The sequence below is a fragment of the Biomphalaria glabrata genome, chromosome 11, assembly GCF_947242115.1.
Source record: "Biomphalaria glabrata chromosome 11, xgBioGlab47.1, whole genome shotgun sequence".
NCBI classification, from domain to species: Eukaryota; Metazoa; Mollusca; class Gastropoda; family Planorbidae; genus Biomphalaria; species Biomphalaria glabrata.
The window spans coordinates 26,510,163-26,525,218 of NC_074721.1; the positions used below are offsets into that span (position 1 = coordinate 26,510,163).

The 15,056-nt window shown below is 32.6% G+C and overlaps 1 protein-coding gene and 1 long non-coding RNA gene across 2 annotated transcripts; one reads left to right on the forward strand and one right to left on the reverse strand.

Annotated features, from left to right (window-relative positions):
- The first annotated feature begins 710 nt into the window (after positions 1-710).
- Positions 711-1,919, forward strand: LOC129928954 (RNA-binding protein 6-like). Its single transcript, XM_056045557.1, has one exon. The coding sequence runs from the start codon at positions 711-713 to the stop codon at positions 1,917-1,919; it is 1,209 nt and encodes a 402-aa protein (XP_055901532.1).
- A 4,767-nt stretch (positions 1,920-6,686) lies between these two features.
- On the reverse strand, positions 6,687-14,684 carry LOC129921799 (uncharacterized). The gene is made up of 2 exons (XR_008773780.1): positions 12,485-14,684; positions 6,687-7,170 (listed from the first exon to the last, which is right to left on the reverse strand). It is a non-coding gene; the product is annotated as an uncharacterized LOC129921799 (long non-coding RNA).
- Between the last annotated feature and the right edge of the window lie 372 nt (positions 14,685-15,056).

Consider the following 15,056-nt stretch of genomic DNA (forward strand, 5'->3'; position numbering starts at 1 on the left):
CAGGATAATAACCTCCCGTTCACTAGCTCTCCCCCATTCTCATTGCTTTCCCTATACGTTGCATTGTACTCGACTAGAAAGAAACAAAAAGAAAAACAAACAAATATAGCAAAGACACATTTAGTTGGAGAGTACCGGGAAATGGAATGTCAACACCACATGACGTCATTTTGATCTATTGGAGAATCGCGCTGTAAATAAGTTAATTTAGATAAAACGAATTGATAATCGGTTTGAAATCTTTGTAGATTTTTTTCTGTCTTGCTTGTTCCACGATGCAGTACAATTTATTTTGCACTAGTGGCGGCAGAAGTAATTAAACTTTCAAAAGTAAAGCGAGGCTGATTGACAGACCTATTAGAGACGTTCTGTTCTAGTGGTAATTGCTGGCTTATTGTCAACAAGTTCATTGTGAAGCTCTATATCCAGCCAGCTTTCTAAACTTCATGATAAAAGTTCAAGTCAACAAAAAGCTGATCTATTCTAGAAATAAACCAATGAGAACACAGTGGAAATAGTGGCATTAGAAGTTTTGAAATTAGCAATAGTGATGCTAGAAATAGTGGCATTAGAAATGGAGACACTAGAATTGGAGACACTAGAAATGGTGACATTAGAAATAGTGATGTTAGAAATAGTGGTATTAGAAATGGTGACATTTCAAAGGGTGACATTAGCAATAAGTGATTTTAGAAATAGTGATATTAGAAATGGTGACATTTCAAAGGGTGACATTAGCAATAAGTGATTTTAGAAATAGTGACATTAGAAATGGTGACATTAGAAATAGTGACATTAGAAAGAGTGATATTAGAAATGGTGACATTAGAAATGGTGACATTAGCAATAGTGATGCTAGAAATAGTGACATTAGAAATGGTGACATTAGCAATAGTGATGCTAGAAATAGTGACATTAGAAATGGTGACATTAGCAATAGTGATGCTAGAAATAGTGACATTAGAAATGGTGACATTAGAAATGGTGACATTAGAAATGGTGGCATTAGCAATAGTGATGCTAGAAATAGTGACATTAGAAATGGTGACATTAGAAATGGTGACATTAGAAATGGTGACATTAGAAATGGTGACATTAGAAATGGTGACATTAGCAATAGTGATGCTAGAAATAGTGACATTAGAAATGGTGACATTAGCAATAGTGATGCTAGAAATAGTGACATTAGAAATGGTGACATTAGCAATAGTGATGCTAGAAATAGTGACATTAGAAATGGTGACATTAGCAATAGTGATGCTAGAAATAGTGACATTAGAAATGGTGACATTAGCAATAGTGATGCTAGAAATGGTGACATTAGCAATAGTGATGCTAGAAATAGTGACATTAGAAATGGTGACATTAGCAATAGTGATGCTAGAAATAGTGACATTAGAAATGGTGACATTAGCAATAGTGATGCTAGAAATAGTGACATTAGAAATGGTGACATTAGCAATAGTGATGCTAGAAATGGTGACATTAGCAATTGTGATGCTAGAAATAGTGACATTAGAAATGGTGACATTAGCAATAGTGATGCTAGAATTAGTGACATTAGAAATGGTGACATTAGCAATAGTGATGCTAGAAATAGTGACATTAGAAATGGTGACATTAGCAATAGTGATGCTAGAAATAGTGACATTAGAAATTGTGACATTAGCAATAGTGATGCTAGAAATGGTGACATTAGCAATTGTGATGCTAGAAATAGTGACATTAGAAATGGTGACATTAGCAATAGTGATGCTAGAATTAGTGACATTAGAAATGGTGACATTAGCAATAGTGATGCTAGAAATAGTGACATTAGAAATGGTGACATTAGCAATAGTGATGCTAGAAATAGTGACATTAGAAATGGTGACATTAGCAATAGTGATTTTTTAAAAATGTATTGCGAATGTAAATAGTGAATGTGAGATACAGATTTGGGGAACTATGTTTCTTTATGACCTTAGAGAATAGAATAGGCTGGCCCGTAGAGGTTAGCAATAGTCGGGAATTTCTTAACTGACGTGACGGTAGCTTAAAAACATTACGCGGGTTTAACTAGGAGCCAGAAGTAACGGAGCCCAGAGTTGTTTTGAGACTGCATAGAATAGGGTCGCGTCACGGCGTGCTCCTCTTCAGGTGAGGAGATATTCAAAGTACAAGCTGTCCTCTTTCATTGTGTTAGTGTTACTACTTAAGAGAGATAGAGTTCATTTATTATTAAGAGAAATAAATTGAAATAGTTCTCTATAAAAAAAAAAAAACAACTTTGATGATAGTGCACATGAAGTCTGACATTTGTGTCCTGAATATTTGACTGTGCTAAGGAGTGTATCGGAGCTGAATCCGAGTCTAAAAGTAGTTCCTGCTCAAAAATACCAAACGAAAAAATTCGCTTACTAATTATATTCTAATGTCATAATCATTAATCTATAGTTATATCTTACACGTTTATCTTAAAATACTAGATCTAGGCCAATATTGTGATCAGGATTAGTAGGCCTTCTGGTAATGATTTACGCGTCCGATTTACTTCTTAATGTTATACTACTGTTTACTTAATAAATACATCTGCAGATAAGTTATTGCCTTAATAATTCAAATTTCGTTAAAATTATGAATACATTTATATTTAGAAATCAAAACCGTTTGACCAATCTTGATAAAACTTGGAGGAAATGTTCCTTGGGTAGGCCTACTAACTGGAACCGTGACGCATGTATAGTAGCCCTAAACAAACATAAGACCCTCAAAAACAAAAGTTGCCCAACTCTATTAAAGTATTAGTATTTCATAAATCTAGGCCATGTTTATCATGGCTACATGAGAGAAGATCGAAAGGATCTAGATCTAGATCTAATTTTTAAAACTACACTTTGCACATACAGTTCTTACTTTGACACATGAAAATACAAAATATAGTCTATTGATTTCATTATTTAATAAAATTAACTTTCAAATTAGTGTTTCAAAAGAATTTTTACATAAATGCGTTCATTATATCTGCGAATTTAGAATTCCTGACGTACATTCTTTCATTAGACATTACCCGAAATGTTACACATCTCTCTATTCTTAGGTCTAAACATCTAATTCAACTCTAAGATGATAGAACTTCTCTTCGCAAAAATAGTTTTATACTTTAACACATGTAATCAGATTACTACACTAAGAGACAAATAAAAATGCAGTTTTTTGGATTATGGGTGATTTCAACCTACCTGATATAAAATGGAAAACACTAACCATAGATAAACACCAAAACCTTAAGGACATAAATGAGCTTTTCATAGAAACTTTACACAACCTAAGTTTAGATCAAATCATTAAAAAGCCAACTAGATTAAATAACACATTAGATCTCTTCTTAACCAACAGACCTGGATTAGTAGTTGATTATGATATTATCCCTGGTCTATCAGACCATGAGATCATAAAAATACACAGTCAGATAAAAGCAGTAGCCAATACAAAACCCAATAGAAAAATCTTACTCTGGAATAAATGTAACCTAACACAACTACACCAAGCTGCATTAAACTTTCAACAAACATTCTTATTAGAAAAAGACATTAACCAACCAGTCGATGACCTCTGGAATTTCATTAAAAACCATCTTAAAAGCATTATAGAAAATCATATACAAACTAAATAAACATGAAACAAAATAAATAAATGCTGGTTTAATAATAGACTAAAGAAGCTTTGTAAACAGAAGAAAACCTATATAGAAAATTTAAAGAAACTAAGGCAGAAAGAGTTTACAAAAAGTATATAAAAATTAAACACTTAACCCAAAAAGTAAGCAGACAGCTGCAGAGTGAATACATAAACAATGTAATATCTAAAGTTAACAACAAAAACCTATGGTCATACATTAAGTCTAAGAAAATGGAAACAACAGGCATAGCGCCATTAAAAGATGAACATAACATAATACATAACGATAATGAAACTAAAGCAAACATCCTAAACAAATACTTTGCATCAGCATTCTCAGCCCCAGGAGACAAAGACATATTACTGAATTTGAACCAAGTAGACAACATAGACGATTTAGTAGTACAAGAAAATGGAATTCAAAAACTATTAGCCAACACCAAACCAAATAAAGTGTCTGGACCTGATGGTATTCCAGCTAGATTACTCAAAGAACTAAGCAATGAGCTAGCCCCAGTGTTCAAAATACTCTTTCAGGCATCGCTTAACCAGGGCAGAGTACCAAAGGGCTGGAAAGAAGCTAATGTCACCCCCTATTTAAAAAAGGAGAAAAATCTGACCCAGGAAACTACAAACCAGTATCACTTACCAGCATCACATGTAAAATCCTAGAACACATAATATGTAGCAACATCATAAACCACTTAGACAAAAATAATGTCCTCACACCATACCAACATGGCTTTAGGAAATATAGATCATGTGAAACACAACTAATAGGACTAATTGATGATTTTTCAAAAGGTTTAGATAATAGTGAACAATAGATGCTATCTTACTAGATTTTCCCAAAGCTTTTGACAAAGTTCACCACCATAGTTTGCTTAAAAAATTAAAATATTTCGGCATTAATAGTCCACTGCATCAGTGGATTAAAGATTTTCTGATAGGGAGAGAACAAACTGTAATAATAAATGGCTCTAAATCAACACCGATAACAGTAAACTCAGGTGTACCTCAAGGAACTGTCTTAGGTCCACTACTATTCTTAATTTACATAAATGATTTACCAAATTGCATTACTTCAGAAACAAAAGTCAGATTATTTGCAGACGATTGCATCATATATAGAACAATAAAAACAACACAAGACACAGATATTTTACAAAGAGAATTAGATGAATTACAGACATGGGAATCAAATTGGAGCATGTCTTTCCACCCAGAAAAATGTCAGTTGTTAAGAGTAACAAAAAAACTAAAACAAATTAATTCCATTTATCTTATTCATGGCAAACCAGTAACACAGACTAAAAACGCAAAATACCTAGGTGTTATAATAAATGAAAAACTGTCATGGAATCCACATATTGATGAAACTATTTAAAAAATCCAACAAAGCATTAGGGTTTATTAAAAGAAATTTCTATAAATCAAAAAAGAACATAAAACTAAAATGTTATTTAACCTTGGTTAGGTCAATAATAGAATATGCATCCTCCGTTTGGGACCCCTCAACTCAAGAAAACATTAAGTAACTGGAACAGACACAAAATAAAGCAGTGAGATTCATAACAAACGAATATTCACATTTGACTAGAGTAACACCTTTAGTAAAATCACTAAATTTAGAAAGCCCTCAGGACAGAAGACTCAAAAGTAAAGTAGCAATTATACATAAAACACTGAACCATAATCTTCAAATACAAAAACAAAATTTAATAAAATACTCAGAAAGACACAAAGATAAAGGCACATTCCTCGTCCCATATGCTAGGACAAATTTGTACAAATACTCCTTCTTCCCTAGTGCTATTAGAGCATGGAATGGGTTGCCTGAGCTAGCCAGGAAAACCAGTGACTTGGCAGAATTTAAGTCATTGGTTAATATGCATGACAAAATGCATAACGCGTAGGACGTAATCATCTTCTTTTTTGAAGTAACGTCTGTATTATATAAGATAAGATAACATACTAATTATATCCATTCATTTCATATTTTCATCAAATTATCATTCAAATTTGTTTTTCTAAAGCATTTTTCATACATTCGTTCGCTATAGCTGCGAAGCTGTGTTGACAAAGGTTTACATTTTAATAGCTCCATTCATGAATCGCGTACATCTAACAAAAAAAGGTCACGCATGCGCAGAGCGAAGCTTCCATACACGCGCAGAACGAACTCTCTATCCAAGCCAATATTTAACTCGAGATTAGTCTAGATCTAGATCTCTAACTCAAGATCTAATTCAAAGATGATAGATCTACTTTATAATTAAACTCATGAACATACAAAATTAAGTCTATTCATTTCATATTTGAATCAAATATATGTAGGCCTACAAGCAAATGTTTTTATTTGAAAAAATGGATTCAGGTTGATTAGCTATTTTGATACATTTTTACGTTCACGCATTCGCTTTACTTATAACATTATTATTTCGTTTAATTGTTTACAAAACACTCTCAGTGACTATATCGACAGTGATACGCAAATTAAGACCCGCGGGGTGAGGGTAATATATGTCTAGTATATTATAAAGTAGAAAGTAAGGCGTATGTATGTATGTCCCACATAGAAATCAAAACCGTTGATAAAACTTGGCAGAAATGTTCCTTGGGTACTAACTGGAACCGTAACGTATGTATAGCAGCACTAAAACAAACTTAAGACCCCCAAAAACAAAAAAGCTGCCCAACTCTATGAAAGTATTAGTATTTTATTGATCAAGGCCATGTTTACATAAGAAATGATCAAAAGGATCTAGATCTAATTTTAAGAACTACACTTTGCGCTGATAGTTTTTTACTTTGACACATTAAAATTACATGACAAAATATAGTCTATTGATTTCATTATTTTATGAATTGTGATGTTACTAGTTCAGGCTGTCTTGAAGTCAACCAATTACTCTGCAATCGTTTGGGTGTAATTGTTCGGGTGTATTACGTGTAGTTGACCAACAACACAAACAAGAACTGGCACATCGATTGTAACAGGTGAAGAGATGTAGTCAACGATGATGAACAAGTTAATATAGATTTATTTTGATAAAAGGCCACAGTAGAAGTCTCTGTCACTAAACACGTCGTTACCCTGGAGTGTTCTAACGCTAACTAATTTTCCGGTCTCTAACCCAACATATCCCAAACGTCACTAGTCCCGTTCAATATGCGTCTACTATGGTGCGTCGCTAAATAACTAACCTATATAAATAAGGTGTCTAACAGATTCCTCCCCCCCTTGAAAAAAAAATATGTCAATATTTTTCCACTACTGTCAAGTCTTACAAGGGCATTTTCAATTTAAGGGGAAGACCACAAACATAAAATCTTGATCTCTTTATCTTGACATCTTCATCTTGACAGTTCCTCATATTCATGTCAATGTTCATAACAGTTCATAACATTCCAGAATCATCTTCACTAGTACACAGTTCATCATGGATGAAAATGTGACATTTTATGGGCACGTCCTACACATCTCAAATGTTCTTCACTGGCAGTAATCTGATAACATACAATATTTCAAAAAACCAATTATAAACTTTATTTACACATTCAATAAATTTTTTCTTCTTACCACCCTTTTATGTGCTTTTGTCCATTTTTCTTTTATACTCACCCTTTTCCATAGAACTAACTTTCGTCAATGATATATGAAATGATTCACACAAAAAAAAATATCCATACTTACTTTCAAATGCTTAACATCAAATTTACTTATCTCCCTTTTTCATAACATATAAATGGTGTCAATATATTAATATGTATTACATAATCAATATAATCATAGTTTATTTACAAAATTATTTCACTTCAATGTCATTCTAGACAATAGATCAGCTACAATATTCACAGATCCACTAATAGCTTTCACTTCAAATTTATATTCCTGTAGTGCTAAGAACCATCTATAAACACGACTGTTTTTCATACTCTTTTGCTGTATATACTGAATAGGTTTATGATCAGTTAATAATATGAATTTCCTTCCTATTAAATAGCTCTCTAGCTTAGTAATTACCCATATTACAGCTAAGGCTTCTCTTTCAATGACACTATATTTTTTCTCTGCCTCTGACAATTTTCTGCTTACATATAATATAGGATGTAAGTTATCATAGTTCTGCATTAGACAACCACCAATAGCATTACCAGATGCATCAGTTGTGACATAAAATATTTTGTCTTTATCAGGTAGTCTTAATATTAATTCATGACTAAAAACATCTTTAATTCTGTCAATAGCTTTCACACATTCCTCATTACAAACTACTTTTTGAGGTTTTCCTTTTTTAAGTAAGTCATTTAATGGATTCACTATTTCTGCTAAGTTCTTTATAAACTTTCTGTAATAATTTACTATTCCCAATATGCTTTTAATTTGTCTTTTTGTTGTAGGTATTTCAATATTAAGTACTTTCTTTATGTTATCTTCAATAGGGCTAATCCTGTTGTTATTTACTTTATGTCCTAAGAAAATTATTTCCTCCAATCCTATTTCTACTTTTTCTGCTTGAATTGTAAGTCCACTTTCTTTTATTATTTTGAACACTTCTTTTACATCTACCAAATGTTCCTCCCAACTATTATTAAAAATACATATGTCATCCAAATAGCAAATAACATTTTCTTTGTTTCCAATTATCATGTTCATCATTCTATTAAATGTGGCAGGTGCATTTACTAATCCAAAACTCATATAATTCCATTGAAAAATACCATATGGTGTTACAAATGCTGTGTAAGGTTTTGCATTTTCTGTTAAAGGTATTTGCCAATAACCTTTAGTTAAATCTAATTTAGTAAAAAATTTTGCTCCATTTAATTTATGTAAAATATCCTCTATATTTGGCATTGGATATGGGTCAAATTCTGTGATGTTGTTAAGTTTCCTATAATCAATACATAACCTTATATCTCCATTCTTCTTTTTGGCTATCACAATTGGTGAAGCATAAGGAGATGTTGATGGCTCAATTATACCTGATTCTAGTAAATTGTCTATTTCTTTCTTTACTTTGTCTTGTAAATGTAGCGGTATTCTATATGGCTTAAGCTTGATAGGTTTTGGGTCTGTTACTTTAATGTCATGTTTAATAATATTTGTTTTTCCTGGTATGCTGGAAAAAATTTCTTTGTATTCCTGTATTATTTTAGTTATGTCTTTTGACTTTTCCTTAGTTAGATTATTAAGATTAATCTTTTGCCAAGTTTGATTCTCTTTTGTTTCTATTACAGGTATTTCCTTAATATCATTTTCATTATGATTTTCATTTGTTATTATCATCAAGCATTCTTCTCTTTCTGAAAATTTATTTTCTATTTCCTCCTGAATGTTTTGTATTAACTCATCTTCTCTATCATGATATAATTTCAAATTATTTATGTGATATGTTTTAATTTTCCCATTTATTTCAATTTGATAATTCACATCACTAATTTGTTTTATCACCTTAAATGGACCTTTCCATTGTTTACCAATTTTATTTTTCAGGTCATTTATTAATATTAATACATTGTTTCCTACTTCTAGTGTTTTCAATTGTCTTTTCTTATTTAGATTCTCATGAGCACTTTGTTTGTACTTCTTATTGTTGTTATATGCTTGAGTCCATATTTCTTTCAATTCTGTTGTGATTGTTGTTTCACTGTCATTATTTAATTTATTCTCATTGTCTATTAGATTTTCTTTAAAAACATCTAATTCATCTCTAGGTTTTCTTCCATGTATTATTTCATATGGTGAAAATTGTGTTGCTTCATGGATATTGTTTCTATGAGCAAATAGTACATAGTTAATGTAATGATCCCACTTGTTCTGATTATTCTGAATTATCTTTGTTAGTGATCTTTTTAATGAACCACCATATCGTTCACATAAACCGTTACTCTCTGGGTGGTAAACCGAAGAGTATATGTGTTGTATATTGTATTGTTTAGTCCATTTCTTAAATTGTTCTGACTTAAACTGAGATCCCTGATCACTCAATATAATTTTAGGTATACCATGTCTTGTAATTACTTTTTGAGTTATGGCATTAATGATATTTTCTGCACTTGTATTTGATAATGGTATTGCCTCTGGGTATCTACTAAACATGTCTATTACTGTTAGAATGTATTTGTTATTATTTTCAGTTTGAATTAAAGGACCTATTAAATCAATAGATACTTTCTGAAATGGTGCTGTAGGTTCATCCATTTCTTGAATAGGTGCTTTATTCACTAGACTTTTGTTAGATCTCTTTTGACATATGTCACATGAGTTTATGTATTTATTTATTGTTGCTTTCATTTTGGGCCAAAATACTTGTTTTGACAAATTCCTATAACATTTCTTTACTCCCCTATGTGCTGCTAAATTATTATCATGTGTCATGATTAAAACATCTTTCCAATATTTCTGTGGTAAGACAAGTTGTTTTATTTTCTTGTTATCATTACTTGTTTGTCTAAACAATATTTTATTCTCTATACAAAATTTCTCCATTGGATTATTATTGTTTTTATCTGATATCCTTGAATAAATTTTCCCAATAATATTGTCATTGATTTGTTCTAATGCAAATGTGGGTGTTGTTTCTTTTTCACTTTGAGATATTTGTGTTTCAAGACTATTTTGTGTTTCATTTTCTATCTCTCTTTCCTTAACATCTGTATTTTCTATTTGTATTACATTACTGGTTTCTTTTTCTTTATCATTACTAATTACATTTATTGTATTTTCCTGTTTCTCATCTTGTTTATTCATTGATCTTGTTATTACCATACTTGTTATATTTTGTGTTTCTATGTTTTCATGATTTTGTCTTATGTTTTTGTATTTGTTTTGCCAGTCTTCTAATTCTTTTCTTGAACATTCTTTAACTCCTTTTATGTTTCCTACTAACATATCATATCTCATTTCTGGTATTGCAATGCCATCACAATAACCAGTGAAAAATGGGGTTTCAATGTATACCCTTATAGCTTTAAATTCCCTTACGGTGCCATCTGCTAATTCTACTTTCTTAGTAAACCCTTTATACCAATGAGGTTTGACAAATTTAGTTTTTACTGCCAAGGTGTTACAACCTGAATCCCTGATTAGTTCCACCGGAATTCTATCTACAAACCCTGGGTACACTGCAAAATTGTTCCTATTTCCTTCCATGAAATATACCCTATCTGTACCTTTACTTTTGTATTCCCTACTGTAACTCCTATTTCTATAATTTCCCCTGTCATTCCTATCTCTACTCCTACATCTACTGTTATTTTGTTCATTGTATCTATTTCTACTTCCAGATCTACTATTCCCTCTTCTACAGTTAGCTGCTATATGACCTTTTCCTTGACATTTGAAACAGGTTATTTCACTATATTTCCTATTTCCACTATTTGATCTGTTTCTATTTCTACTTCTATCAACATTTTCTTTGGTGTATCCTATTAAATCTACTTTGCTCTTATCCCTATCAGAAAATGGTTTATTTGGATAGGCATTTTTGTATACTCTCATTATTTCTGTTATTTCATCTATAGTTTTTGGATTTCTTTCTCTAATAAAAGATTGTAACTGAGGATCACATTTATTTACAAAGTTGTCCACTAGAATAAAATTTTTTAATCCCTCATAAGAGTTATTCACTTTTTCTAATTTTACCCACTTATTGAAAAAATCCTTTTCCATATTAATAGTAGTTTGGGGTTCTATTCCTAATGATGGTATATTGTCAAAGTATTTCTTTCTGAATGTTGTAGCATTATGACCATAGGCATTCAATAACTCTCTTTTTAAAACCTGATAGCTATCATCAATATGATGGTCATGATTTTGACATATTGTTAGAGCTTGACCATGAACAAAGTCTATCAGTATTTCAGACCATTCTTCTTCAGGCATATTAAATGTAGACATTTTTGCCTCATATCTTTTTAGGAAATCACCAATGTCATCCTTCTGTTCATCAAAACTTTGAATTTTTCTTTTTAGCCATGTCTGTGAATTAGGGTTGTCTCTTTGAGTGGTATAATTATTTGAGTTATTTCCTTGTTCAGTTTGAGCTCTGGCTTGTGCTGCATCCAATCTCATCTTCTCCATTTTAGCTTCATGTTCTCGGTCCTCTTTTTGCTTCTCATATTCTTCCTTTCTGATCCTATCTTGTCTCTCTATCTCTTGTCTTTGACGTTCTTCTTGTCTTTCTATCTCTTGTCTTTGACGTTCCGTTTCTTCCTTCACAACTTGCTGTACATAAGCTGCTAAGTCCTTTCCTTTTAACTCCATGGCCTTTCCATCCTGCATAGCTGTTTCCTTAACCTCCTTAAGGTCCACATATGATGATGTAGCCATTGTGTTTTATATTTTATATATATTTTTACTTAGCCTATATTAGTTATGGCTATACTTTAAACTTATTTTATATTTAAGTTTTTTCAAACTTTTATATAAGTTTTAAATGTTATGTCTCTATCTATAGATTTAGTAAATGTGTAAATCTAGTCTGAGTTATTATGGTTATATTCAAATCTGTATATTAGGTCCAGTATTACACACAAATTTAAATCTAGTATATTATAGTATGTATAATAATACTATTTAGCTCTATAGTTATCAAGAGCACTATGACTTTTAGATCTAGTATGAATAACTATGATCAATTTTAAAATCTGATGTGACTGAAGTGTCTATAATACTCAGTAGACTCTAAGACTGTCTAGAGTAGATAAGATAGATCTAGATCCAGAAATTATGGTTCTATTTAATCATGCGAAATAAATATGTGTCTACAGTGTCAAATATATCTTCAACAAGATATATATATCTAGAATGTACTACCTTCATTCATCTTCCAATTAATAATATTTCAAATTAGAGTCTAGATGATTTAATTGTACCAAAGAGATGTACAACAATTTGCAGATCTAAATTTAGCCAGACGACAGTGTTTGACTACATAGCCAGTTTCGGCATTATTCTCATGGCAAAATCATATTTGATTTTAACCGCTCAAACTAAAATTATTTTAGTCTGATTCACAGTAAAAGAATCCTACCCGCACTTTCTATCATTAAGTGAAAAAAAATACAGATCTAATTAAATTAATAAAAATAAATAATTTAAAATAATATAAACAAATGAAATAATTAAATGAGACTATCACTATGGGTTGGGATGTGACAATATGGCACACAATGATAACGTCACGAAGTAACCAGGCAACAACGGATATGACGTTTACACAAACAAAACAAATTACAATCCTAAATGTATAATATAGCTTTTCATCTAAATTACGTCTTCTACCCCGACGGGTTTTAAGGCGCACCACCTGATTTTACTCAGGCTAACGTACCAAATTTAGACAAAATCTATTTCTAAGGGCAATCTAAACATATACTAATAAGAAAAATGGCACTTAGCTTTTGATAAGAAAGATTCCTTTGTTCGGACTCCCGAATATGCTAGATCACAACAAATTCCACTGCCTCTCTTCCAGTTCTGACTCTGTTCTCCGGTGCTACCAGTATCCCACGTAATGCCACAGATGTCCTGATATGCCACAGCAAAATGTTCTAGTTTCTTCGACGACTGTTGATGACCGTATGTGTATTTCCGACGACTTTGTGTACACAGTTACTGACGAATAGGTTAACGGTTCTTCTGACGACGACTTGACTTGTGTAGACGACTATTGACAAATAACAGTCTCTTGACGGCAACTTGATCTGGACGACTGACGAATAACGAATTTCTTGACGATGACTTGATCTGGGCTGACGAATAACGGCTTTCTTGACGATGACTTGATCTGGGCTGACGAATAACGGTTCTCTAAAATAGTTCACTGCTTCTGCTGCTACTCTGGTAGTACGACGAAGTTTGCTGTTGTACTCTGCTTCACTAGACCAAAATGTCCAATGTAGACTAGGTGAGACCAAGGTCACCTCCGACGACGTTCCGTTAGACGATTAACGGTTTTCAACGAAATTAAGTGGATGTAGCTGTTTCCACAACTTCAATATCAGCACGTCTAGATATCGTCTAGACCAACGAATACTAAATATATCAATGTTCAGTAATGATACATACAACTTTACTAACCTTCCAAAGGTTAAACACAGTGACCGTTATAAACGTGGCAAGCAACCGGTTCAATGAGCAAACTGCTCCACAAGAATCTCTCCAAGGGTAAGACGACAGAGCGATTTCGATTTAGTTAGCTACCAAACTTGTAGTACTCACAATACTTCTGACAGCGGGCAAACTGTCCTTCTCGAAACTGACGAGGTAAAACTTGATACTCGATGTGGCTCCTATGACGAAGAGAAAAATATGTCCAACAGGTTCACTAACGATCTCTCACCCGTTATGAATGAACGGTTTCTCTGGTTGTAGGTCGATTCAGCATATGAAGATCAGGCGTTGCGATGATTACGGTCCTGACGAAGGTCACCCTGAGTTAACGGCTCGTTGAACGTACGATCAAGAACATGTAGATCTAGAACAAAGTCACTCTGCGCTGATGTTGTGTTCAGCCGTACTCAAATGAAATCTTATATCTTCGAGTGCACGACCCTCACCTGAGTAAACGTTCTGCTTCGAGGTCCGGTTCGATGTTCGTCGGGCTTCGAGGTTCGGGCTTCGAGCGTCGGGCTTCGAGCGTCGGGGGTCGCCACTGTGATGTTACTAGTTCAGGCTGTCTTGAAGTCAACCAATTACTCTGCAATCGTTTGGGTGTAATTGTTCGGGTGTATTACGTGTAGTTGACCAACAACACAAACAAGAACTGGCACATCGATTGTAACAGGTGAAGAGATGTAGTCAACGATGATGAACAAGTTAATATAGATTTATTTTGATAAAAGGCCACAGTAGAAGTCTCTGTCACTAAACACGTCGTTACCCTGGAGTGTTCTAACGCTAACTAATTTTCCGGTCTCTAACCCAACATATCCCAAACGTCACTAGTCCCGTTCAATATGCGTCTACTATGGTGCGTCGCTAAATAACTAACCTATATAAATAAGGTGTCTAACAGAATTCAAAAGATTTTTTTTACATAAATTCGTTCCTTCTACCTGACGTACTTTATAATCCCATTCATCTATCGAAGCCGATATCAAAGTCTAAACTCTAGACAGTCTAGATCTAAAATTCTAGATCTAATTCAAAGAGATCTACTTTATTTTTTAACACATTAACATACAAAATAAAATCCATTCATTTCATATTTTCATCAAAGTAACCCTCAAATTTTGTGTTTCTAAAGCATTTTTCATACATTCGTTCGCTATAAATTCCACGTTGACATGCATTTTGATAGTTCCATTCATGTCTTGTAAACACACTATGTCTAATATATGTCTAGTATATATATAAAGTAGTCCTTTTCTATTTAAACTTACAG